Source organism: Megalobrama amblycephala, linkage group LG2 (genome assembly GCF_018812025.1).
Source record: "Megalobrama amblycephala isolate DHTTF-2021 linkage group LG2, ASM1881202v1, whole genome shotgun sequence".
NCBI lineage: Eukaryota > Metazoa > Chordata > Actinopteri > Cypriniformes > Xenocyprididae > Megalobrama > Megalobrama amblycephala.
In genome coordinates this window covers 20,678,015-20,705,154 of record NC_063045.1, presented here as the reverse complement: position 1 = coordinate 20,705,154, position 27,140 = coordinate 20,678,015, and the positions used below count along the sequence as shown (strand labels likewise).

General features: G+C 38.6%; 1 protein-coding gene and 1 pseudogene across 1 annotated transcript; both read right to left on the bottom strand.

The window, feature by feature from the left end:
• Positions 1-1,201: 1,201 nt before the first annotated feature.
• Positions 1,202-8,877, bottom strand: LOC125252652 (vitellogenin-like). The gene is made up of 28 exons (XM_048166129.1): positions 8,741-8,877; positions 8,573-8,593; positions 8,311-8,462; positions 7,968-8,219; positions 7,719-7,880; positions 7,481-7,629; positions 7,249-7,399; positions 6,996-7,153; positions 6,742-6,907; positions 6,532-6,657; positions 6,229-6,447; positions 5,915-6,132; positions 5,730-5,827; positions 4,706-4,830; positions 4,518-4,619; positions 4,282-4,401; positions 3,980-4,166; positions 3,788-3,890; positions 3,515-3,700; positions 3,305-3,416; positions 3,009-3,198; positions 2,680-2,930; positions 2,557-2,601; positions 2,389-2,466; positions 2,081-2,287; positions 1,797-1,939; positions 1,575-1,713; positions 1,202-1,487 (listed from the first exon to the last, which is right to left on the bottom strand). The coding sequence occupies exons 1-28, from the start codon at positions 8,778-8,780 to the stop codon at positions 1,362-1,364; spliced, it is 4,026 nt and encodes a 1,341-aa protein (XP_048022086.1). The 5' UTR covers positions 8,781-8,877; the 3' UTR covers positions 1,202-1,361.
• A 6,327-nt stretch (positions 8,878-15,204) lies between these two features.
• Positions 15,205-23,667, bottom strand: LOC125252655 (annotated as a pseudogene).
• Positions 23,668-27,140: the final 3,473 nt, after the last annotated feature.

Here is a 27,140-nt window from a genome sequence, read left to right as displayed (position 1 = left end):
ACGAGCAGTCATTTACAGCGGCATCACGTGGGTGTTGATGGCGCACGAGTGCAGGTGAGATCTGAACAGCGCACGTTTCTATCTGTATTTAAGATAAACTCATTTAAGTCTGGCTAATTTAAACGACCAAGAGCAAGACGCGAAAGAGGACTCTCAGACATCGAGCAAATACAGAATTCTCTTTCAAGTCATGCGTTTGAACAGGCAAATTCACACAAAAATTATGTCAACATGCCCGTTTTGGCAAGTATCCTAACAAACATAGTCGGCTATGTCTTGAGTGAACAGTCGAGAAAAGAGCATGTGTAACAGTATCCCTCAGTTTCACAGACAAGGCTTAAGCTAGTCCTAGACTAAAATGAATGTTTGAGCTGTTTGCAACTTGCACTGACAGATCTTAAAATATGTCATTGTGCCATTGTTTTGTCTCAAGATGCACACCAGTAATGTTTTTTTCTAGTGAACGTTTATAAAAGCAACTTAAATATCCTAATTGAACTAAGGCTTAATCCTGGCTTAGGCAGACATCCCAACCTGCAAAAAGTCATTTCAGGGAGGTACTTTATTTAATTTATACAGTGAAGATAACATGCAGTTATTTTATATTTGATTATTTTATTCATTTTTTTGTATCTGAAAACTTCTGTTAGATACCTGAAAAGCACTGTTTATTTTATGTGAATCTTTGCTCTATTGTATTGATTTGTGCTGTTGCTTGTAGTTTGATTATTTGCTCTTATTTTCATTATTTTTATTTGACAGTGTAGTCCTTTTTTCCCTGAACATAACATATACCGAACCGTACCGAATCCGTGAGCCTAAAACCGTGCTACAAATCGAACCGTGAACAATTTGAACTGTTGCACCCCTATTTTCAGATATCAGGAAAGGTCTGTGCATGATAGTATATTTATAAGCTAAAAATAAAATAAATATATAAAACAAGGACAAAGACATAATAATAAAAAAAATGCATTTTTTTTAGATTAATTTTTAGTATTTGTTTATTTTATTTTTAGGACAGTATAGAAAGTGCGCAGGAATCAAAGTGGAAGAGAAACTTGGGTCCCCCTTCACTGTGAATTTTTATTTATCTTTCAGCAATTGATTGTGAACCTTACTGTGAAGTGTAAAAAAAAAAAAAAAAAAAAAAAACCTTTTACTGAGTGTTACTGTAAAGTGAAAGCAGCACACAATTCTGTCACTTGCAGAGTATTTATTAACATTAGATTGCAATACATTACAGACATCACAACATTGTTAATTGTTAATGTATTCAGTTAAACTGACAAAAAAATATATAAATTCTACATTAGTACAGCTCACATTTTCTTCTGAAATTGTAAAATGTGATTAATTTCTTATTCTTCCTTGATATGTTTCTGGATCCAGGAGAGAATATCCTCATCGATATGAATTGAAAGAGTTCCATCTGGATTGATGGGAACAGCGACAGGGAGAGGAATAGCCATCCTTGACAGAGTCATCTAGAGCAGCAGAAACAAAAATAATTATTTGTATTTTTCTGAATTATGTCTCTTTGTGAGTCATAATTTAAAGGAAAATTATTTCACCTCTGGAATCCTAGCAATGACATTCAAGGATCTCTGAGTTGGCAAGGCTGCAGTCAGTTCAATCTCTTTCTCACTGTTTGTTGCTCTTTCAAGTCTAAAGCCTGCCTGGAGAGCCGCCATAGGGATGTGCTTAGACAGCCTAGTTGTGAAGGGATGCACAAAGATTAAACAAGTGCCATTTTTTACACTATTTATTTGTCACTCAGTGTTTCTGAACATTACTTTTTGGCATAGGTGGTGACGATTAGTGGCAGCCTCTCCCATTCCAGCTCTAGACGTGCAGCAGGGAATTCGCCCAGGACACCGGCTTCAGCTTTAGCAGTGACTGCATACTGTTGGCATTCTGGACCCCAAGCAACCCTGGCCTGAAAAAGGACAGTTGTGTTCAAAGGATGGTATTTATGTCAATTATTTCACCTGAGAAATTCATTTCGATAATTGTTCTAAAACCTTTTTTTTTTTTTTTTTTTTTTTTTTAAAGATCACACAAGTCTTTTCGGTCTTACAGTGACTTTGTGTTTGCTCAGCAGGGCACCATCAGCACAGATCTTCAGGTTGTCATTTTCAGCGATGGAGGAAATGACGAGCTGCACTCTTGCGGTTGGCTTGTCAAAGTAAGCTGCAAGTTGGTAGCCCAGCAGCTTGTGGTCAACTCTCACAGCACGGGCAATGACAGCAAAAACAGGTGGAATGCCATTTCCAAGGAACTTAGCCTGAAAACATAAACCATAATAGATTCAAATTGATTTTAGTTTAAAATGTCACATTTGGTTGTTTTATGTTATGAACAAACAAATGACACAAATTGATTCACCTGTTTCCGGAGAGCCTCAAAGCTAGATGCAGCGCTTCCACTGCTTTTTGCCTTTGAGGCGCCATGGGGTGCCATGTACTGCAAGCAAAATGATATCATATACATGATGAATATTTGATGATCTAAAAGAAACAATATTTTTAACAAAAATATTTTTAGTATAGTTACCCGATCTTTGTGGAACTTCCTGAAAGGCTCCATGATGGTGGCAGTCTAAAAATTAATATAAAATTAATATTTATGAAACAAATATTGACTTCCAATCCAACATGCTACATTCCATATTCTCACCTCAGTCATACGAGAGCTGGACATGGAGGAGCTTGAACTGCTGATGATGCGGCTGCTGCTGCTGCTGCTGCTTTCAGAAGAGACGGGCACATTTTTATCTTCAGTCTCCAGGATTTCCCTCAGTTTCAACAAGAAGGCCTTTCCTTCTGGAGTCTCCTCATCAATGAGGTTGATTTGCTTAAGGAGCCTCTCAGCAGCTCTCGGACCAACTTGGACTTCAAGCTCCAATCTTTCAACTGCAGGACCTTCAGCTAAAGCCAAAATGACAAACAATAAATTAGGATTTTATTTGAAAATACTTGAGTTTAATCTAATCTCTGTAAGAATACCTCTTGACACTGCAGCACGAGCTGAGTGCTGTCCAATTATGTAGAAGAGAGGAGCATTTTTGATAAAAGCAGCGTTGTGAGAGTGCACTTCAATGCACCCCTTGATTTCAATGTATGGGACAGCAAGACAGAGAGTCTTGTGAAATGGAGCAGTAGCTCTCACAGGAGTCTCATCTGGTGTCTCGGAGGACTGGAAAGAAAATTAAGTATTATATCAAGACTTGTCATTTTAAAACTTGAAGCAAATTAATGCTTAGCATACTAACACATATCCATCATGTGTGTTCAAATTTTACCAAATAATCAGCAGGAGTCTGGGCAATTTGCACAGCCAACTCAGGTACTAAGGGAACAATCTTCTCAGCAGTGGGATCTTCAATGTTTCTGACCACAGCAAGAGTCTCAAAGCTGTAGGAACATATTTGGGTGGGTCATATTTCACTTTCATAAACCCTTTGAACTGATTCAAAATGTTTGCTACACAGGACTGAGTAAGATTGCATTACCTCACAGCAGCAATGTGTTCAGGAAGCTCAACAGGCAGAGCCTCCACCTTGTAGTTGCCCTTCAGAATGTCTGCTCTTGCAGCCACTTTTCCAGGGGCAATTGTACGGATCTTTCCTCTTGCCATAACAGCAGCTTGGATCAAGGCAGTATTCACTCCCATCACAGCAAAGGTCTGGAGAGCAACACTGAAATAATAATAAGGGAGATTGTTTGTAAAACTGTTGTTGTGTACTTCATATCCCATCTTCATGAATGTAGCTGCAAAAGTGTACCTTGGTCTTGCTTCAGCTTGGAGTTGAACATCAGTCTTCTTCAGCTGCTCAAGAGTCATGGTCTCAATCTGCTCAGGGAGAGGAGGTGTAATGGTGGCCTTTACTAGAAGGGTGAACAGAACAACATCAAACTTGGAAGTGACACCCTCATATTCAAGGAACAGATAAAAGGTTCTAAGAAAACAGAGATACCATTGAGGCTTGCAGCAGCAACAGCAGCAGTGTACAAACTGAGCTCCATGGGCAGACCAAGTGCTGTTGGAAAGATACGACGCACTTCAGCTGCAAGCAGGGGTCTGGCGTACTGAAAGGCAATTCCTTCCTGCAAAGCTTTAAGGGCGCCCTTCAAAAGTTCACGTGGTTTGGGTCCAGTGGCAAGCTGGGAATAGTGTTTATGAGAAAATTAATTCTAATTATTCGAATTCAAATTATTTGTGAGACAGATCTAAAAAAATATGGTAATGATAGAGGAGATTTAAACTACAACACAGTACCGGTATTGCTTCTTCAATGACGGTCTTGTCAATGTTTAAATAAGCCACTTCTTGTCCAAATAATTTGATGTAGGCTGAAGCCAGTGGCTGATTGGTTGGCAAGGCCTTCCAGTTTGCAAGCTTGAATAGTTAAAACAGAGAAGTTATATATATTTACATAAATATATTTATCCTATGTTATGCTTATAATACATAAAAGTACAAAATTATACAATACACTAGACATGAAAACTTACTGCTCTCAGGGTACGCTTAACCTTTGTGATACGATCAACACTTTCATCTGCAGCAGGAGATTGCAGAAGAGCCTCCTGGATTCCTTCAGTTCGCACACCAATCTGTTTGAAAGAATCAACTGATTGTAGACTGAAAACACTTTAAAACCATGAATCAAATTTTCTTCAAAAGGTCTTGGTTTGCCCACCTCAAGAACATCAGCAGTAGCTCCAGCCAGATAAGCACGTGCTTTAGCTACAACAGCTCTGGGCAGGATGGTGGCGGCATCATTGATCATGTAGGCACTACCAGCAGCTCCAATCATAAGAGGAGCTGCACAGGGACAGAGGTAAGAATACAATTAATGTGATTTATTATATGTGGGGATTATTTTTACATATCTTAAAGGGATAGTTCACCCAAAAATGAAAATTTGATGTTTATCTGCTTACCCCCAGAGCATCCAAGATGTAGGTGTCTTTGTTTCTTCAGTAGAACACAAATTATGATTTTTAACTCCAACCGTTGCTGTCTGTCAGTCAAATAATGCTAGTGGATGGGAACTTCTACAATAAGAGTAAATAAAACTTGCTTAGACAAGTCCAAATTAAACCCTGCAGCTCGTGACGACACATTGATGTCCTAAGACACGAAACGATCGGTTTGTGCGAGAAACGGAACAGTATTTTATATAATTTTTTACCTCTAATACACCACTATGTCCAACGGCATTCATCACTCGATTCATTTGGTCTGATCGCGCTCTGACAACGGCAGTGATGTCTTGCTCTCATTGAAGTATATGCGCGAGACATCACTGCCACTGTCAGAGCGCGATCAGACCAAACGAATCGAGTGATGAATGCCGTTGGACATAGTGGTGTATTAGAGGTAAAAAATGATATAAATACTGTTCGGTTTCTCACACAAACCGATCGTTTCGTGTCTTAAGACATCAGTGTGTCGTCACGAGCCACAGGGTTTAATTTGGATTTGTCTGTCGTGTTTTATTTACTCTTATAGTCCAGGTCCCCGCTGACTTGCATTATACCACTGACAGACGGCAGCGGTTGCAGTTAAAAATCATCATTTGTGTTCTACTGAAGAAACAAAGACACCTACATCTTGGATGCGCTGGGGGTAAGCAGCTTAACATCAAATTTTCATTTTTGGGTGAACTATCCCTTTAAGAAACACACAAAAGACCTCTCTTATGAAATTGCAAAACTCACTATGATAGAAGTCCAGCTGAAGGGCTCTGCTGAAATGGAAGCTAAGCCTGTCCAGCTTGTGGCTCATGAGCTTGATGGCAACATTAGCTGCACCAGCACTGAAATGGACAACCATGATTACCTCTGGCTTGTGCTTATTTGATGTAATAAAGTAAAATGAATTAGAAATTATTTGTTTTTCTTACACAGCTGCCATATCAGGAGCAGTGATTCTGGTCAAGGACTTGATGTGGGAATAAGCAAAGCTTGCAACATGCAAGTTAGTCTCAGTCTTCAAAGCACCAGCAAGACTTGAGACGAGGGCCACTGAGGGCTTTGTCTCAAACAACACAATACCAGCAACCATCCTCACTTCTGGGTGGAGAGCCCTGTCCAATACAAGTTGCAGGGCCACTGGCTGAACCTAAGGGAGGGAATAAGTTTAGTTTGTTATTGGAGGACAAAGTGCATAATATTTTAAAAGTTTTTTTTTTTCTTTCCTATGAAGTCTTACACTTACCAGTTTGGGCTCTTTCTTGGCAATGTTCCTCAGGGCCAAGATGGCATCAACCTGGACTCTAAGAGGCAGAGAAGTAGCTGCAGTTCTCAGTCCAGGTAGGAGCTTCATGATGGGTTTAAGACTAGCAGGGTGACCAGCATTGCCCAGAACTTTCAGAGCCAAAGTGATTTCAGGAATGTCATTCTTGGAAATGGCTTCAGCAGCAAGCTCATGGATGGGCTAATGAGTTTGAGGCACATACATTTAGATAAATATTAAAGATTAAACTCCTAACAGAAATTTTGAAGGGAACGAAGTGTTTACCCTGAGGAGCTCAGCAGGACAAGTGGGAACTGCAACGCAGTGTTTGGCAATCATGGAACCATATCCAAGCATGACGACTTCACGAAGAGCTGGGATTGTGGCGATTTTCTCATGCAAAGCCAAACTCTGATCAGCAAAATACAGAAATGATTCATTTAATTTAGGTAAGATTTGAAGAACAGCATTTTGAGTATAGTAAGATGTACTCACAGCTGTCAACTGGATGGTGTCCAAATCAGCAGTGACCATTTGCAAAGCAACCACAAGAGCCTGAATGAACTCGGGAATGGTAAGTTCACCAGCCAGGAACTTCTCCTTGATTAATTTCACAATGACTGGTGTGCCAACAGCAGGAAGAGCATCCAGAAGCCAGCGCCTAACAGATTCATTGTTTAAAATATATTCATAATAAAAAAAATGCCCTTGAATTATATTCCTATTAATTTATTGCTCCCAAATTGTACCTGTAAACTGGTTTGTCCTTGAATTGAGCCCAGATGGCTTCAGTATTCTCCAAGGTGGCAGCACGCAGGAGCTGGACGAGCTGAACAAACTTAAGTGGAGCATCATCATGGACCATGGCCACATTGTTGGCAACCAAGTGCTGTAGGACCTCAATAATCTAGAAAGAATAAAGGCAATGATCAGTTGACATCTTTATCATAGAACAAGGGCTTTGACTTGGAGATCATCAAGTTTTTAGGTAATGTATTATACCTGGGCTGGTGCATCACTGATCTTCATGAGTTGAATGGGGGTCTGAAGTAGTTCAGTTGCAAACTCATACTGCAGGGATCCACGGGCCAAATAATCAGCTTTGATTGGAACAACTGGGGTTTTCTCAATCTCAACAAAAGCCAAGGTTTGTCTAAAAAAATATATATATATATTTCTTAGTAATATTTTTAGTTCATATTTTAAGAGAAATCTCACAGAGGACTAATCATACTTTGCTTCCATCTGGGCAGCACCATGGATCTCATTGAAGGGTGAAAACTGATGCACTTCCTCAACTGTTGCTTCAGCGATCAGTACACCGGCTGCAGCTGGTTTCATGATGTAGTTGTAAGATGCAGTTTCAATCAGACTCTTCACCCGCTGTTAAAAGAAAGGTATGTGACATTTGACTCTTAATATTTTCATTATATTGAGTAAGTATTTCAATTCTTCCCAAACTTGTTCATTACCTCTGTGCATTCAGCACACTTCTCAGTGTATGCCAAGCCGATGTCCTTCATGATTCTCTCCTGGCAGTGGCTCAGATCCTTGGACTTGGTGACAATAATGTGGTTGGCCTTTGTATCCTCACTGATGACATAGTGGGTCCTGCACACTCCCTGAGCTCCAGCCTTGAAAGACAAGTAAAAAAATATATATATAGATTGCAGAACTAATTATAGAAATAGATCATAAACATACTAGGAGCACTTTTTCACCTCTTGCAGCTCATAGATGTTCTGGGTCTTCTTGAGATTGAGCTGAAGGATGTTGAGGATTCCTCTGTGCAAGTTCAGCACTGTAGGGGAGACTCCTGCAGGGGCGAATACCTTTCCAACCACACCATTAGCATACTCAAACTTGATGGGAATCTGAAGCTGAGCAGCCAGAGCTGAGGTGAGCTTAGTGGCAGGAACAAATGGATCCTTGGGCCAAATGCCAGCATACTCGTGGAGTAGAGGATCCATGAGCTGTAAGGGAACATTTTAATTTAAATGATTGTACGATTCCTTGTAATAGTAGGGGCTAGCTGGGACCTTTTTGATTTTTAATAGTCATTACCTTCATCAGGAAGGTGTTTTCTGTCACGGCAGTGAGGTGAACCTTGCTGCTGACTTTTATACCTGCTCTGGCCAGACCTTCTTGAGGAAGACCACCCAAGAGCAGAGCCTCATACTTGTACACATAGGTCTTATCAAGGGCAAACTCAGGAACTGAAAATGTACAATATTTTTGATTTGAGTCAATTGTTAGGGTCATTACCTAAGCAATAAGGCAGTCAAAATTACCAATTAAAATTAATTTGCCAAATCATATTACTTACCAAGGTTTATCTGTTGACTTGCTAAAAGAAATAGAAAAAAATATATATATATTATTTTTTAGTAGGTTTTCAAGAGGTTCTAATTTTCTAAACAAGTTTTCCTAAAGCAAAGCAAAGAAAAGAGAGAGAGAGAGAAGTAGAAAAATATATAAATATACTTTGACTTACCCACTAGGGCTACAGTCAGGGCAAGCACAACAGCTCTCATGGCTGATGGTTTGTGAAGAGCTCCTCAGAGAAACAGATCTTTTATAGTAGTTTCTTGCTGACCAAGTATTAATTATTAACTTTAACCTTAAATGAGTATCAGATTTTACAAGACTTCAGTCAACTTATTTGAACATAAATATCAGTAGAGGTTAGGTTACCCTGGCCTGTCATCATGTCATTGTTCAGGCCAATGTCCACAGCTGCTGATCATTTGTCTTTTATATTCAAAAAGGTGATTTTCATATCAATAAAATAATGCTTAAGCAACAAAATTAGAGTTTTTATATATAGATAGCTATGGAAGTAGGTATATTACAATAAACATATTCAATATTATTGTAAATGTTTATACAAATAATCATTTTAGTTATCAACCCTGGCTTGAAGGCAAAGCTTAGCTATCAGTTTTGGGTTAGGTTACCCTGGCCCTTAGTCTTTAACTTGTTAAAGTCCATATTAGTTTATTCATTTTATTGAATAAATAAAACATCTGATGAAAAAAAAACATTGTATGAACTTTGGAACTAGACGTGGAGTGATTTGTGGACAGTTTTATAATTGTTAATACAAGTAATTTTTGTTAAACACATGAAGAAAGCATATTAGCAACCAGAAAAGAAAAACTGCAAAGTATTGAATTCAACAGCAGTAGACTGCATTAAGATTGGCACCTCACATTTAAAGGCCAACAGTGATAGAACCCTGGAAAAATATGTGCAATATTATTCAAATGTAAAAGACCGTAATTATTATTTCAGAGACCGTAATTAAAATTTTCCATCTTTAGTTATCTAGTGAGATCAGTAGTGATAAACCAACTGTAGTACAGATGTTTCATCAAAAAAAGAGGTCTCCCACTTCCTGTGCTTTTTTTTTTTTCAAATTTGAAATATTGAACTCCCTTCAAGGCCAATTAGCTTTTGTCATCAAGCCTGCTTGTTACTTTATTTTCACAAGTTAAAAGTCAAAGTCTTATGCAGGCCACCAGCGTCATTGTCTTCATGTGCTGTTTGATGTTGCTAGTCAAAAGGTGCAGTCAGCTGAGGATACCTACAAATTGTCATTGCAGTATTTAAATAAATTGCAAGAGAAGTTGCCCATAGGGACATTTTCATGATATGCCAATCATAATTACAGCAAGGGATATGCCTAAAGCACGGAAATGCATGGAAATTATCTTCAAAATGAAAAGCGAATTCTACCGATTAATAGTTTATGAGTTCACACAGTAAAGGTTATGTGTGTTTGTCATGCTGTCCAAAGGACAGGGCTCTGATCTCAGAGGCCTAGTCGTTTGTCTTTGTTACTGGCTGATAAACGAAGAGCAGTATGATTTGAGACACCCACCGGGAGAGCCCGCACTACCTCCAACATGAATCCATTTTCCAAACCATGTTTTTGTCTTATCCTGATTCATTGTGGTACACTTATAATAAGAGTTTATATTCTGACTATTTCAGACCGGACTGGTAGGACCCGCCGCAGAGTATCACAGTAACTGCGTGACACGCCATAGACATACAAGGAGAAAAGTAGCTCCGGCTACAATTTTCTTCTGCAAGACGCATGCATTTCTGTTTATTAACCACTAGAGGGCCAAAAATCACAGACTACAGCTTTAATCTCAGTCAAAGGTATTAAATAGAAATGCTGCTTGACAAAACAAAGTACAACTTAGAAACAGAAGCCATTTGAGTCTACCACCCCCAACCCTTCCCATCACCATTTGGAGAAACATAACTATATTCCCATGAACTATGGCGGATCAAACCAAGAACAAACCTTGATCCCCCTTAATACGATCAGTGGAGCCAACAGAAACCTGCACATTACTGAAGCACCAACACTGGCCCTGTGCTGACATAATGGCAAGTAAGTACGTCGAAATACATTAAAAATATATTACAAATAAATAAACAAATAAAAAGAAATACATAAAATAACATAACTATGTTTCAAAAAATAAAAGGAAAAAATTTACAACCTGGCAGAAACCATAGCACACAACCCAACATGAAATAAGAAGTACAATGTGAACTGAGTTTCAATATTTGTGAAAAAAAAAAAAAATCAAGTCAAGTGAAGACTTTATAAAAGAACAATCACCTGACAAGTTAGAGCATCTCTTCTTCGATTAAAGACAGAAAATGTCCTGCTGAAGTTCACAGAGGGTTAGTAGCTGAATGGCAACTGAGAAAATGGCTCGCTTCCTCCGGAGAAAATAGCATTTTATGTTCACCCTGATTGAGAATGACCTTTAGAGTTGCAGGATAAAGGCCCCGTCCCAAATGGCACACTTCATGTGCACTTTCGGTCTTGTGGACTTACAATGGCCGCTGCATCCATTAAGTCCACAAGACCGTAGGGTGTCCCATTCGTCATTTAAGCTTAAAGAAGGGTGTTTGTGAGCGCCCCCTTTGCACCCTCGATGCACACTTCTGCTGAGCCCGCAAGACTGTGAGCTACACAGAGGACTTTACCCGGCAGTCAGAGCGGCATTACGTCACAAAAGTGCAGACTCAGAGGAAGACCGTGAGGGTTTAGGGTGCCATTTGGGACCGGGCCAAAGAAGGAAATTCTGGATGCCATCTTCCCTAATTTCCCTCCGAATTGGTACAAACACACTTCTTTTAGCAGTCATAGGAGAAAAGTCATAGGAAAAAAGGGCAGCGTTGCTCCGGCGCTTTTTTCACTGGTGCATGAAGTCTGGCAGCCCGTAGGATGTGCCGCTGTCCATGTATCGCAAAAGTTTAAAGAGAAAGACCCGTGGTTTAGCGCGATCTGTTAGTGTACACGCTAGGCCCACATGGAAAAAACCTATATAAACATATATGTTTCAATATAGGTTTTGATATAGGTTTTACATATATGTGACATATATAAAATTGGCCGTTTTCCTATATTATATGTACATATATGCACACATATATGTACACATATATGCACACATATATGTACACATATGTACACATATATGTACACACATATATATACACATATATGTACATATATGTACACATAATATAGGAAAACGGCCAATTTTATATATGTCACATATATTAAAAACCTATATCAAACCTATATTGAAACATATATGTTTATATAGGTTTTTTCCATGTGGGACCAATTTCACGTGTTCGTGTAGCGGTGTGTTTTCTGCATTGCGTCATAATCAAAGACAGACTGCGAAAAATCTTGCCATCAGGTCCTCACTTTATTCTGTATAACACAAATGGCAATATATGAGGACTTGTGCAGCATACAAACAGCATGCGGCAGCAACGCACAACGCTGAGAAAGAGAGATATTAAAAGTAACTTAAGTAAAGAAAAATAATCAACGAAACATCTGAATGTACATCACAGAGGGGTTTTGGATTACAATCATACAAATATATCATGTGAATTCAGCTGTTACATGAAACATGGCCTTAATTGAATCACCGCAAAAACTTTGTGCGACCTACCGCTGTGATGTCTCATGCAGACTGGGAAGCAGCAAAGTGCGTCAACACCCCAAGTCAGCATGGCGGCAGGAAACCCCAAATATGGTCATGGCAAGTGGAATCACAAAATAATTGTCTAAATACATAACTGCTACATTCGCACATACATAAGTTCTTGCATAATTTTTTTCGTTAATTCTTAGTTTTTGCCTTGATAATAGAAAATATGAGCTAGGCATCATGTATGACAGTCAAAAATGAGATATGAGCTACAAAATGACCAGATCCTGCCATTAGCTATATAGAAGACATATCTTGTATGTATAGGGCATATATATGGATATGAAGAAGCAATACAGGAGACCTATATTTCCTGTATATGCACATATATGCACCTCAATTTTGCCTATATGTGGCATATATACACATAAATGCAGTATATATACGCATATATGCAGCATATATATAGCATATATGCAGTATATATGCACATATATGCAGCATATATATTATCATATATGTGCATATATGCAGCATATATGTACATATACACTGCATATAGGTTTCATATATGCGCATATATCCACATATAGGTTCTTTCCATGTGGGGGGGTGTAACAGTTCACTGTAAAAAATCAAACCGTACCATTCTCCACTTACGGTTCGGCATTTGCACCGAAGTTCATTTCAATGACGACACATCTGGTTTGTTGAAAATAGCAATGTTAAGGTAATGTATGTTTCAGTCGATGATTATGCATTCTGGGTTCCCAAAACGTTACAACTTTGGTGATGAAAAAGCATGGACAAACTTGGTTCATTACGAGTGCCTTATGTTTGAATACGAGCAGTCATTTACAGCGGCATCACGTGGGTGTTGATGGCGCACGAGTGCAGGTGAGATCTGAACAGCGCACGTTTCTATCTGTATTTAAGATAAACTCATTTAAGTCTGGCTAATTTAAACGATCAAGAGCAAGACGCGAAAGAGGACTCTCAGACATCGAGCAAATACAGAATTCTCTTTCAAGTCATGCGTTTGAACAGGCAAATTCACACAAAAATTATGTCAACATGCCCGTTTTGGCAAGTATCCTAACAAACATAGTCGGCTATGTCTTGAGTGAACAGTCGAGAAAAGAGCATGTATAACAGTATCCCTCAGTTTCACAGACAAGGCTTAAGCTAGTCCTAGACTAAAATGAATGTTTGAGCTGTTTGCAACTTGCACTGACAGATCTTAAAATATGTCATTGTGCCATTGTTTTGTCTCAAGATGCACACCAGTAATGTTTTTTTCTAGTGAACGTTTATAAAAGCAACTTAAATATCCTAATTGAACTAAGGCTTAATCCTGGCTTAGGCTAAGTCCTGTCTGTGAAACCGGGCCTAAATGTACTGGATCGTGCATTATGTCTTAAAGGTAAAGAAGCCTATTCCTGCTGCCTGTGTTTTTAATGTTAATTAAACAACAAATGACAAAGAAATCACTCACTGCTCTTGACTGAATAGCTTTTGTAACTAAATAATGATTCATCTTTATTTAATTTATACAGTGAAGATAACATGCAGTTATTTTATATTTGATTATTTTATTCATTTTCTGTACCTGAAAACTACTGTTAGATACCTGAAAAGCACTGTTTATTTTATGTGAATCTTTGCTCTATTGTATTGATTTGTGCTGTTGCTTGTAGTTTGATTATTTGCTCTTATTTTCATTATTTTTATTTGACAGTGTAGTCCTTTTTTCCCTGAACATAACATATACCGAACCGTACCGAATCCGTGAGCCTAAAACCGTGCTACAAATCGAACCGTGAACAATTTGAACTGTTGCACCCCTAGTATACGCGATGTGTTCATTCCACTTCAGTCTCCCTACCTGCCAGAGAAGGGAGCCACGTCGGAAGCAATCTTTTCAAAAAAGCCCATAGGGTCGTCCTTTTCAGATCCTTCAGGCAATTCAACCAGACACAGATTGCTGCGCCTGTTGCAATCTTGTAAATCCACCACCTGTTGTTCAAGCGCGGCTAATCGCACATCATGATCTGTGACTACTTTCTTTTGTTCTCATATCTCACCTGTAAGAAGATCGAGTTTAGACCATAGAGACTGCACAACTGACATGTAAGAAGCAAATTCACTCCGTATTGCCGTCAACTCTGTTTTTAGAATGTCCTGAAAGCATGCTACTGTGTTAGCCATTTTGTCAACCGTATCACTCATGGTTGGTCAGTGTCTTGGATCTCTTCTTAATCGTAGAAGACGACGGCGACAAATCCTGCTGTTTTCTATTGTGTGCCATCTGGTAAAGTGCAAATATTGAATAAAACCTAAAACAAAAAAACGGGCAAAAAAGGGGCTAAATGTACAGAACTCTAATCATGTGCTTCAAGTCACGTAACTCACTTGCAGTTTTATTTGCAATTTTTCTGTTACCACATGGGTTAAGATACTTTTAAATTTAATCAAAATATCAATGAAATTCTAATTATTGAAGAATCTCAAAAAAGTGAAGGACAACAAGTAGTGAAGAAAGCATTTGTACACATAAGAGTACTTAGATTTTACTGTATATGTGAAATGGGGCACTCTATTCATTTACAAATGTCTATAGATGGTAATGTGTTACTAGTTTGTCACTTTACTGTATTGACAAGTGTGTTGGACTATTTTCAGATATCAGGAAAGATCTGTGTATGATAGTATATTTATAAGCTAAAATAAAAGGACAAAGACATAATAAAAAACTATAAAAAATAATAAAAAAAATGAATTTTTAGTATTTGTTTATTTTATTTTTAGGACAGTATAGAAAGTGCACAGGAATCAAAGTGGAATAGTAACTTGGGTCCCCCTTCACTGTGAATTTTTATTTATCTTTCAGAAATTGTTTGTGAACCTTACTGTGAAGTGTAAAAAAAAAAAACTTTGAATGAGTGTTACTGTAAAGTGAAAGCAGCACACAATTCTGTCACTTGCAGAGTATTTATTAACATTAGATTGCAATACATTACAGACATCACAACATTGTTAATTGTTAATGTATTCAGTTAAACTGACAAAGAAAATATATAAATTCTACATTAGTACAGCTCACATTTTCTTCTGAAATTGTAAAATGTGATTAATTACTTATTCTTCCTTGATATGTTTCTGGATCCAGGAGAGAATATCCTCATCGATATGAATTGAAAGAGTTCCATCTGGATTGATGGGAACAGCGACAGGGAGAGGAATAGCCATCCTTGACAGAGTCATCTAGAGCAGCAGAAACAAAAATAATTATTTGTATTTTTCTGAATTATGTCTCTTTGTGAGTCATAATTTAAAGGAAAATTATTTCACCTCTGGAATCCTAGCAATGACATTCAAGGATCTCTGAGTTGGCAAGGCTGCAGTCAGTTCAATCTCTTTCTCACTGTTTGTTGCTCTTTCAAGTCTAAAGCCTGCCTGGAGAGCCGCCATAGGGATGTGCTTAGACAGCCTAGTTGTGAAGGGATGTACAAAGAAGAGCAGATTAAACAAGTGCCATTTTTTACACTATTCATTTGTCACTCAGTGTTTCTGAACATTACTTTTTGGCATAGGTGGTGACGATTAGTGGCAGCCTCTCCCATTCCAGCTCTAGACGTGCAGCAGGGAATTCGCCCAGGACACCGGCTTCAGCTTTAGCAGTGACTGCATACTGTTGGCATTCTGGACCCCAAGCAACCCTGGCCTGAAAAAGGACAGTTGTGTTCAAAGGATGGTATTTATGTCAATTATTTCACCTGAGAAATTCATTTCGATAATTGTTCTAAAACCTTTTTTTTTTTTTTTAAAGATCACACAAGTCTTTTCGGTCTTACAGTGACTTTGTGTTTGCTCAGCAGGGCACCGTCAGCACAGATCTTCAGGTTGTCATTTTCAGCGATGGAGGAAATGACGAGCTGCACTCTTGCGGTTGGCTTGTCAAAGTAAGCTGCAAGTTGGTAGCCCAGCAGCTTGTGGTCAACTCTCACAGCACGGGCAATGACAGCAAAAACAGGTGGAATACCATTTCCAAGGAACTTAGCCTGAAAACATAAACCATAATAGATTCAAATTGATTTTAGTTTAAAATGTCACATTTGGTTGTTTTATGTTATGAACAAACAAATGACACAAATTGATTCACCTGTTTCCGGAGAGCCTCAAAGCTAGATGCAGCGCTTCCACTGCTTTTTGCCTTTGAGGCGCCATGGGGTGCCATGTACTGCAAGCAAAATGATATCATATACATGATGAATATTTGATGATCTAAAAGAAACAATATTTTTAACAAAAATATTTTTAGTATAGTTACCCGATCTTTGTGGAACTTCCTGAAAGGCTCCATGATGGTGGCAGTCTAAAAATTAATATTAAATTAATATTTATGAAACAAATATTGACTTCCAATCCAACATGCTACATTCCATATTCTCACCTCAGACACACGAGAGCTGGACATGGAGGAGCTTGAACTGCTGATGATGCGGCTGCTGCTGCTGCTGCTGCTTTCAGAAGAGACGGGCACATTTTTATCTTCAGTCTCCAGGATTTCCCTCAGTTTCAACAAGAAGGCCTTTCCTTCTGGAGTCTCCTCATCAATGAGGTTGATTTGCTTAAGGAGCCTCTCAGCAGCTCTCGGACCAACTTGGACTTCAAGCTCCAATCTTTCAACTGCAGGACCTTCAGCTAAAGTCAAAATGACAAACACTTAGCATATAATCTAAAAATACTTTAGTTTAATTAATTTAATATTCTCTCTAAGAATACCTCTTGACACTGCAGCACGAGCTGAGTGCTGTCCAATTACGTAGAAGAGAGGAGCATTTTTGATAAAAGCAGCGTTGTGAGAGTGCACTTCAATGCACCCCTTGATTTCAATGTATGGGACAGCAAGACAGAGAGTCTTGTGAAATGGAGCAGTAGCTCTCACAGGAGTCTCATCTGGTGTCTCGGAGGACTGGAAAGAAAATTAAGTATTATATCAAGACTTGTCATTTTAAAACTTGAAGCAAATTAATGCTTAGCATACTAACACATATCCATCATGTGTGTTCAAATTTTACCAAATAATCAGCAGGAGTCTGGGCATTTTGCATGGCCAACTCAGGTACTAAGGGAACAATCCTCTCAGCAGTGGGATCTTCAATGTTTCTGACCACAGCAAGAGTCTCAAAGCTGTAGGAACATATTTGGGTGGGTCATATTTCACTTTCATAAACCCTTTGAACTGATTCAAAATGATTGCTACACAGGACTGAGTAAGATTGCATTACCTCACAGCAGCAATGTGTTCAGGAAGCTCAACAGGCAGAGCCTCCACCTTGTAGTTGCCCTTCAGAATGTCTGCTCTTGCAGCCACTTTTCCAGGGGCAATTGTACGGATCTTTCCTCTCGCCATAACAGCAGCTTGGATCAAGGCAGTATTCACTCCCATCACAGCAAAGGTCTGGAGAGCAACACTGAAATGAGAATAAGGGAGATTGTTTGTAAAACTGTTGTTGTGTACTTCATATCCCATCTTCATGATTGTAGCTGCAAAAGCATACCTTGGTCTTGCTTCAGCTTGGAGTTGAACATCAGTCTTCTTCAGCTGCTCAAGAGTCATGGTCTCAATCTGCTCAGGGAGAGGAGGTGTAATGGTGGCCTTAACTAGAAGGGTGAACAGAACAACATCAAACTTGGAAGTGACACCCTCATATCCAAGGAACAGATAAAAAATTCTAAGAAAACAATGGTACCATTGAGGCTTGCAGCAGCAACAGCAGCAGTGTACAAACTGAGCTCCATGGGCACACCAAGTGCTGTTGGCAAGATACGCCGCACTTCAGCTGCAAGCAGGGGTCTGGCGTACTGAAAGGCAATTCCTTCCTGCAAAGCTTTAAGGGCACCCTTCAACAGTTCACGTGGTTTGGGTCCAGTGGCAATCTGGGAATAGTGTTTATGAGAATTTTAATTCTAATTGTGATAATTATTTGTGAGGCAGATCTCAAAAATATATGGTAATGAGAGAGGAGATTTAAACTACAACACAGTACCGGTATTGCTTCTTCAATGACGGTCTTGTCAATGTTTAAATAAGCCACTTCTTGTCCAAATAATTTGATGTAGGCTGAAGCCAGTGGCTGATTGGTTGGCAAGGCCTTCCAGTTTGCAAGCTTGAAGAGTTAAAACAGAGAAGTTATATATATTTAGATAAATATATTTATCCTATGTTATGCTTATAATACATAAAATTACAAAATTATACAATACACTGGACATGAAAACTTACTGCTCTCAGGGTACGCTTAACCTTTGTGATACGATCAACACTTTCATCTGCAGCAGGAGATTGCAGAAGAGCCTCCTGGATTCCTTCAGTTCTCAAACCAATCTGTTAGAAAGAATCAACTGATTGTAGACTGAAAACACTTTAAAACCATGAATCAGATTTTCTTCAAAAGGTCTTGGTTTGCCCACCTCAAGAACATCAGCAGCAGCTCCAGCCAGATAAGCACGTGCTTTAGCTACAACAGCTCTGGGCAGGATGGTGGCGGCATCATTGATCATGTAGGCACTACCAGCAGCTCCAATCATAAGAGGAGCTGCACAGGGACAGAGGTAAGAATACAATTAATGCCATTTTCATTGTCAGAAGTTTTGTTCAAATTTTTTACACACTTTAAGAAACACCCAAGACACCATTTTTAGCTCTCTTATAAAAACTTACTATGGTAGAAGTCCAGCTGAAGGGCTCTGCTGAAACGGAAGCTAAGCCTGTCCAGCTTGCGGCTCATGAGCTTGATGGCAACATTAGCTGCACCAGCACTGAAATGGACAATCATGATTACCTCTGGCTTTTGCTCATTTGATGAAATAAAGCAAAATAAATGAGAAATTATTTGTTTTTCTTACACAGCTGCCATATCAGGAGCAGTGATTCTGGTCAAGGACTTGATGTGGGAATAGGCAAAGCTTGCAACATGCATGTTAGTCTCAGTCTTCAAAGCACCAGCAAGACTGGAGACAAGGGCCACTGAGGGGCTTTGCCTCAAACAACACAATGCAAGCAACCATTCGCACTTCTGGGTGGAGAGCCCTGTCCAATACAAGCTGGAGGGCCACTGGCTGAACCTGAGGAAGGGTATACAGGGAGTGCAGAATTATTAGGCAAGTTGATTTTCTGATCATATTTTTTTTTCCCAAGCACATTTTACCAATTCCAATCCACATCAATCTTAATAACTACTATTAATATTGTTTTTAATCATTTATAAGTGATATATAATTGTTCATGAAGGCTGAAAATGAAAAATGCCTTATATTCAGGTGTGCAGAATTATTAGGCAAGTTTTCTTTTACAGGCAAAATGAGCCAAAAAAGAGATTTAACTCAGACTGAAAAGTCAAAAATTATTAAATACTCATGAGAAGGACGCAATACTAATGCAATATTAGAAATTGCAAAGTTAAAGCATGACCAAGGGACAGCAAAATGCTCATTGGGTCAGCGGGGTCAGACAAAAACAGGTGGAAAAGAAAAGACACGTTAACTGCAAAATAATTAAGAATTAAGTGTGAAACCATCAGGAACCCTTTAGTCTCCAGCGCCACCATTTTCCAGAACTGCAACCTACCTGGAGTCTCCAGAAGTGCAAGGTGTCAGGATCTCAGAGACTTAGGTTAGCTAAAGAATCCTAAAAAATGACCCGCACTTGATAAGAATCACAAGCTGAAGTGTTATAAAATACATGAAGACTGGGTTTTTATAGGCCTTATAAACAGACAGCTTGAGAGTGACTCCTGAAGGACCAGCACCACATCCTCTTGTACCACTGTTTGAAGAATTTATCTTCCAGAATCTGGCAGTAAGTTTTGGAAGATCATTTTTAGTCCATCTCTGCAAGACAGACATTTCAGGATAAGAGATGGACTAAAAGTGAACTCAAACACCTTACTGCCAGATTCTGGATAAATTCTTCAAACAGTGGTACAAGAGGATGTGGTGCTGGTCCATCAGGAGTCATTCTCAAGCTGTCTGTCTATAAGCCCTATTAAAACCCAGTCTTCATGTATTTTATAACACTTCAGCTTGTGATTCTTATCAAGTGCGGGTCATTTTTTAGGATTCTTTAGCTAACCTAAGTCTCTGAGATCCTGACACCTTGCACTTCTGGAGACTCCAGGTAGGTTGCAGTTCTGGAAAATGGTGGCGCTGGAGACTAAAGGGTTCCTGATGGTTTCACACTTAATTCTTAATTATTTTGCAGTTAACGTGTCTTTTCTTTTCCACCTGTTTTTGTCTGACCCCGCTGACCCAATGAGCATTTTGCTGTCCCTTGGTCATGCTTTAACTTTGCAATTTCTAATATTGCATTAGTATTGCGTCCTTCTCATGAGTATTTAATAATTTTTGACTTTTCAGTCTGAGTTAAATCTCTTTTTTGGCTCATTTTGCCTGTAAAAGAAAACTTGCCTAATAATTCTGCACACCTGAATATAAGGCATTTTTCATTTCCAGCCTTCATGAACAATTATATATCACTTATAAATGATTAAAAACAATATTAATAGTAGTTATTAAGATTGATGTGGATTGGAATTGGTAAAATGTGCTTGGGAAAAAAATATGATCAGAAAATCAACTTGCCTAATAATTCTGCACTCCCTGTAAGGTTTACTTATTAATGGAAGAAATAAGCACAATAATGCATAATCTTTTCTTGTTTGCATTATTTCTTTTTATTTTATTTTATTTACATTTCTACATTGTCTGACACTTACCAGTTTGGGTTCTTTCTTGGCAATGTTCCTCAGGGCCAAGATGGCATCAACCTGGACTCTAATAGGCACAGAAGCAGCTGCAGTGTTTAGTACAGGAAGGAGCTTCATGATGGGTTTAAGACTAGCAGGGTGACCAGCATTGCCCAGAACTTTCAGAGCCAAAGTAATTTCAGGAATGTCATTCTTGGAAATGGCCTCTGCAGCAAGCTCATGGATGGGCTAATGAGTTTGAGACACATACAGTTGGACAAATATTAAAATATAATAGTATGTCCATGACAGAATCCATGATCGAGGGCTTGAGGTGTTTACCCTAAGGAGCTCGGCAGAGCAAGTGGGAACTGCAGCACAGTGTTTGGCAATCATGGAACCATATCCAAGCATGACGACTTCACGAAGAGCTGGGATTGTGGCGATTTTCTCGTGCAAAGCCAAACTCTGATCAGCAAAATACAGAAATCATTCATTTGATTTAGGTAAGATTTGAAGAACAGCACTTTGAGTATAGAAAGATGTACTCACAGCTGTCAACTGGATGGTGTCCAAATCAGCAGTGACCATTTGCAAAGCAACTACAAGAGCCTGAATGAACTCGGGAATGGTAAGTTCACCAGCCAGGAACTTCTCCTTGATTAATTTTACAATGACCGGTGTGCCAACAGCAGGAAGAGCATCCAGAAGCCAGCGCCTAACAGATTAATTGTTTAAAATATATTTGTTATAAGAAACTGCATTTGAACTACATTACTATTAAAGTTTTGCTCTCATATTGTACCTGTAAACTGGTTTGTCCTTGAACTGAGCCCAGATGGCTTCAGTATTCTCCAAGGTGGCAGCACGCAGGAGCTGGACCAGCTGAACAAACTTAAGTGGAGCATCATCATGGACCATGGCCATATTGTTTGCAACAAGGTGCTGTAAGACCTCAATAATCTAGAGAGAGTAAGGGCAACACTCAGATGATGTCTTCATGGATCAAATGCTTTGACTTGGAGACTGTTAAAGTTTTTAGGTAGTGTATTATACCTGGGCTGGTGCATCACTGATCTTTGTGAGTTGAATGGGGGTCTGAAGTAGTTCAGTTGCAAACTCATACTGCAGGGATCCACGGGCCAAATAATCAGCTTTGATTGGAACGACAGGGGTCTTCTCAATCTCAACAAAAGCCAAGGTTTGTCTAAAAAAAATTATTTATTTATTAGTAATATTGTTAGTTCATATTTTAAGAGAAATCTTGCAGAGGACTAATCATACTTTGCTTCCATCTGGGCAGCACCATGGATCTCATTGAAGGGTGAAAACTGATGCACTTCCTCAACTGTTGCTTCAGCGATCAGTACACCGGCTGCAGCTGGTTTCATGATGTAGTTGTAAGATGCAGTTTCAATCAGACTCTTCACCCGCTGTTAAAAGAAAGGTATGTGACATTTGACTCTCAACATTTTCATTATATTGAGTAAGTATTTCAATTCTTCCCAAACTTGTTCATTACCTCTGTGCATTCAGCACACTTCTCAGTGTATGCCAAGCCGATGTCCTTCATGATTCTCTCCTGGCAGTGGCTCAGATCCTTGGACTTGGTGACAATAATGTGGTTGGCCTTTGTATCCTCACTGATGACATAGTGGGTCCTGCACACTCCCTGAGCTCCAGCCTTGAAGGACAAGTAAAAAAAAAAAAAAAAATAGATTGCAGAACTAATTATGGAAATAGATCATAAACATACTAAGAGCACTTTTTTACCTCTTGCAGCTCATAGATGTTCTGGGTCTTCTTGAGATTGAGCTGAAGGATGTTGAGGATTCCTCTGTGCAAGTTCAGCACTGTAGGGGAGACTCCTGCAGGGGCGAATACCTTTCCAACCACACCATTAGCATACTCAAACTTGATGGGAATCTGAAGCTGAGCAGCCAGAGCTGAGGTGAGCTTAGTGGCAGGAACAAATGGATCCTTGGGCCAAATGCCAGCATACTCGTGGAGTAGAGGATCCATGAGCTGTAAAGCAATATCTTCACTTAAAATGAGGGAATTGCATCTTTTAACAGCCAATGCTTGCTAACACATTTTTAGTTTTCTCTTAGGTTGAACATCTATAAAGTTTACAGTTCTTAATGGTCATTACCTTCATCAGGAAGGTGTTTTCTGTCACGGCACTGAGGTGAACCTTGCTGCTGACTTTTATACCTGCTCTGGCCAGACCTTCTTGAGGAAGACCACCCAAGAGCAGAGCCTCATACTTGTACACATAGGTCTTATCCAGGGCAAACTCAGGAACTAAAAGTGTACAGTATTTTTGATTTGCGTCAATTGTTAGGGTCATTACTTTTAAGCAATAATGCAGTCTAAATCAACAATTAAAAGTTATTTGCTAAATCATATTACTTACCAAGGTTGATCTGTTGACTTGCTAAAAGAAATAGAGAAAAATATATATTTAAAAAAAATTAATAGGTTTTCAAGAGGTTCTAATTTCCTAAACAAGTTTTCCTAAAGACATAAAAGGAGAGAGAAGGAGAAAAATATAGAAATATATTTTGACTTACCCACTAGGGCTACAGTCAGAGCAAGCACAACAGCTCTCATGGCTGATGGTTTGTGAAGAGCTCCTCAGAGAAACAGATCTTTTATAGTTGTTTTTTGCTGACCAAGTATTAATTCTTAAATTAACAATTGTACAATACTTCTGTCAACTTATTTGAACAAAATATCAGTAGAGGTTAGGCTACCCTGGCCTGTCATCATGTCATTGTTCAGGCCAATGTCCACAGTGAAATGCTGATCATTTGTCTTTTATATTCATTAAGGTGATTTTTCCCCAGTTCTATCGTATCAATAAAATAATGCTTAAGCAACAAAATTAGAGTTTTTATACAGTATATAGATAACTATGGAGTAGGTATATTACAGTAAACATATTATTATTAAACATATTATTGTACATTTTTATACAAATAATCATTTTAGTTAACAACCCTGGCTTGAAGGCAAACTTAGCTATCAGTTTTGGGTTAGGTTACCCTGGCCTGTCTGTCATCATATCATTCGTCAGGCCAATGTCCACAGTGAAATGCTGACCATTTTTCTTTTATTAATCTAAATCTAAAAACTACCATATGTTAAATGTCCATTAGTTAAAGTGCACAGTTTATTTATTTTCAGGGCTTTCAAAAAATAACGTTAATTTCTGTAATTAACATTTTCTGTTTAACGCTTTAAAAATATTTAACACAATCAATGCATCATCCATTTTTATCTGTCATCCTTTGACTATCATTACAATATCCACTTTATTTTGCAACGCGGAATTAAGCTATTTTCTGTGAATGTCAGAAGACAGTGTGTTAATGATTACGACAATACATAAATATATTATGATTAAAAATATCATTTTCCAATATCAAGTTGAATAACAAGCTGTCTGACATTCTTTTTAAGCTATGTTGCTAAGGTCATATTGAATATTATACTCTTTACAGTTACTTTATTGTCAGGGTTAATGAACAAAAAGATTAAGCTTTTAAAACTCTACACAACATGCATGCAACAGACATGATGTTATAAAGTCTAGCGTAGGTTCTCAGATACTGGGATTTCTCATGTCACTAAATTCACCATTAACTATTCACCTGAACAGTTTATGATGTTTTATACGGTATCATTATATTCCTTGACCATCAAAACATAGGGGTTTACATCACCTTTTCTGTGTTATCATGTTTGATTTGGAAGATATGATATAAAATACATAATTTGGTTATGACGGAAAGTAAAATGGTCACCATGGCGACCACAAGGCGTTTCTGTGATATCTGAAAATGTTCAGGGCCCCAAACTGTTCAAGTAAATTTCATGCTTTTATGAAAAAGTGAATATTTCACCTTAAATTTTGCACATATCACCTGGACTAAAAATAATATTGGTAACTTACAGTGATGGAGATGAGAGATGTGTGTCACCTTAATCTAATAATATTCACTGTGAAGTTTGTTTTTTTACATGCTGCTTTGGGTGACCCAAATTCAAATATATATATAGACAGGTACTGGTCATATAATTAGAATATCATCAAAAAGTTGATTTATTTCACTAATTCCATTCAAAAAGTGAAACTTGTATATTATATTCATTCATTACACACAGACTGATACAGTATATTTCAAATGTGTATTTCTTTTAATTTTGATGATTATAACTGACAACTAAGGAAAATCCCAAATTCAGTATCTCAGAAAATTAGAATATTACTTAAGACCAATACAAAGAAAGGATTTTTAGAAATCTTGGCCAACTGAAAAGTATGAACATGAAAAGTATGAGCATGTACAGCACTCAATACTTAGTTGGGGCTCCTTTTGCCTGAATTACTGCAGCAATGTGGCATGGCATGGAGTGGATCAGTCTGTGGCACTGCTCAGGTGTTATGAGAGTCCAGGTTGCTCTGATAGTGTCCTTCAGCTCTTCTGCATTGTTGGATCTGGCATATCGCATCTTCCTCTTCACAATACCCCATAGATTTTCTATGGGGTTAAGGTCAGGTGAGTTTGCTGGCCAATTAAGAACAGGGATACCATGGTCCTTAAACAAGGTACTGATAGCTTTGGCACTGTGTGCAGGTGCCATGTCCTGTTGGAATATGAAATATGCATCTCCATAATGTTGGTCAGCAGCAGGAAGCATGAAGTGCTCTAAAACTTTCTGGTATACGGCTGCGTTGACCTTGGACTTCAGAAAACACAGTGGAAAAACACCAGCAGATGACATGGCACCCCAAACCATCACTGACTGTGGAAACTTTACACTGGACCTCAAGCAACGTGGATTGTGTGCCTCTCCTCTCTTCCTCCAGACTCTGGGACCCTGATTTCCAAAGGAAATGCAAAATTTACTTTCATCAGAGAACATAACTTTGGACCACTCAGCAGCAGTCCAGTACTTTTTGTCTTTAGACGCTTCTGACGCTGTCTGTTGTTCAAGAGTGGCTTGACACAAGGAATGCGACAGCTGAAACCCATGTCTTGCATACGTCTGTGCGTAGTGGTTCTTGAAACGCTGACTTCAGCTGCAGTCCACTCTTTGTGAATCTCCCCCACATTTTTGAATGGGTTTTGTTTCACAATCCTCTCCAGGGTGCGGTTATCCCTATTGCTTGTACACTTTTTTCTACCACATCTTTTTCTTCCCTTCGCCTCTCTATTAATGTGCTTGGACACAGAGCTCTGTGAACAGCCAGCCTCATTTGCAATGACCTTTTGTGTCTTGCCCTCCTTGTGCAAGGTGTCAATGGTCGTCTTTTGGACAAATGTCAAGTCAGCAGTCTTCCCCATGATTGTGTAGCCTACAGAACTAGACTGAGAGACCATTTAAAGGCCTTTGCAGGTGTTTTAAGTTAATTAGCTGATTAGAGTGTGGCACCAGGTGTCTTCAATATTGAACCTTTTCACAATATTCTAATTTTCTGAGATACTGAATTTAGGATTTTTCTTAGTTGTCAGTTATAATCATCAAAATTAAAAGAAATAAACATTTGAAATATATCAGTCTGTGTGTAATGAATGAATATAATATACAAGCTTCACTTTTTGAAAAGAATTAGTGAAATAAATCAACTTTTTGATGATATTCTAATTATATGACCAGCACCTGTATATATAAAGCAATAAGGTATGAGAGGCTGTGCTGTATCGTGAATAAGTGCAACCCCTTCAGCCATGACTTATTCACGATACAGCACTAGCCTCCAGTACCTATTTCTTTTATAAAACAGTTACCACACAATATAAATATTAATGCCAAAAAGATGTATCAATGCAATCTTCATGAAGTAAACTTTCACTAAAAGCCTTCCTTTCGCCAGGACAAAAATTCCTTGACAGTGAACAGCAACAGAAGTTACATTAATACGCCATTAGTTGGCGGCAAAGACTGTCTTTTTGAGTGAGTCAGTCAGTAGCAAAGACTTGTACATTGAAAAGACTGAACTGTTGTGAACACAGAACAAGACGCAACTACCAAATGCTTTGACTAGCGCTGTCAGTGACAGGAAAACATACAGTTTACCTTACTAAGATCGGTTGCTAAGGGTGTTGTGTAGTGACACACAGAACCGTTGGGTGAAGCAGTCATTATCATGAAT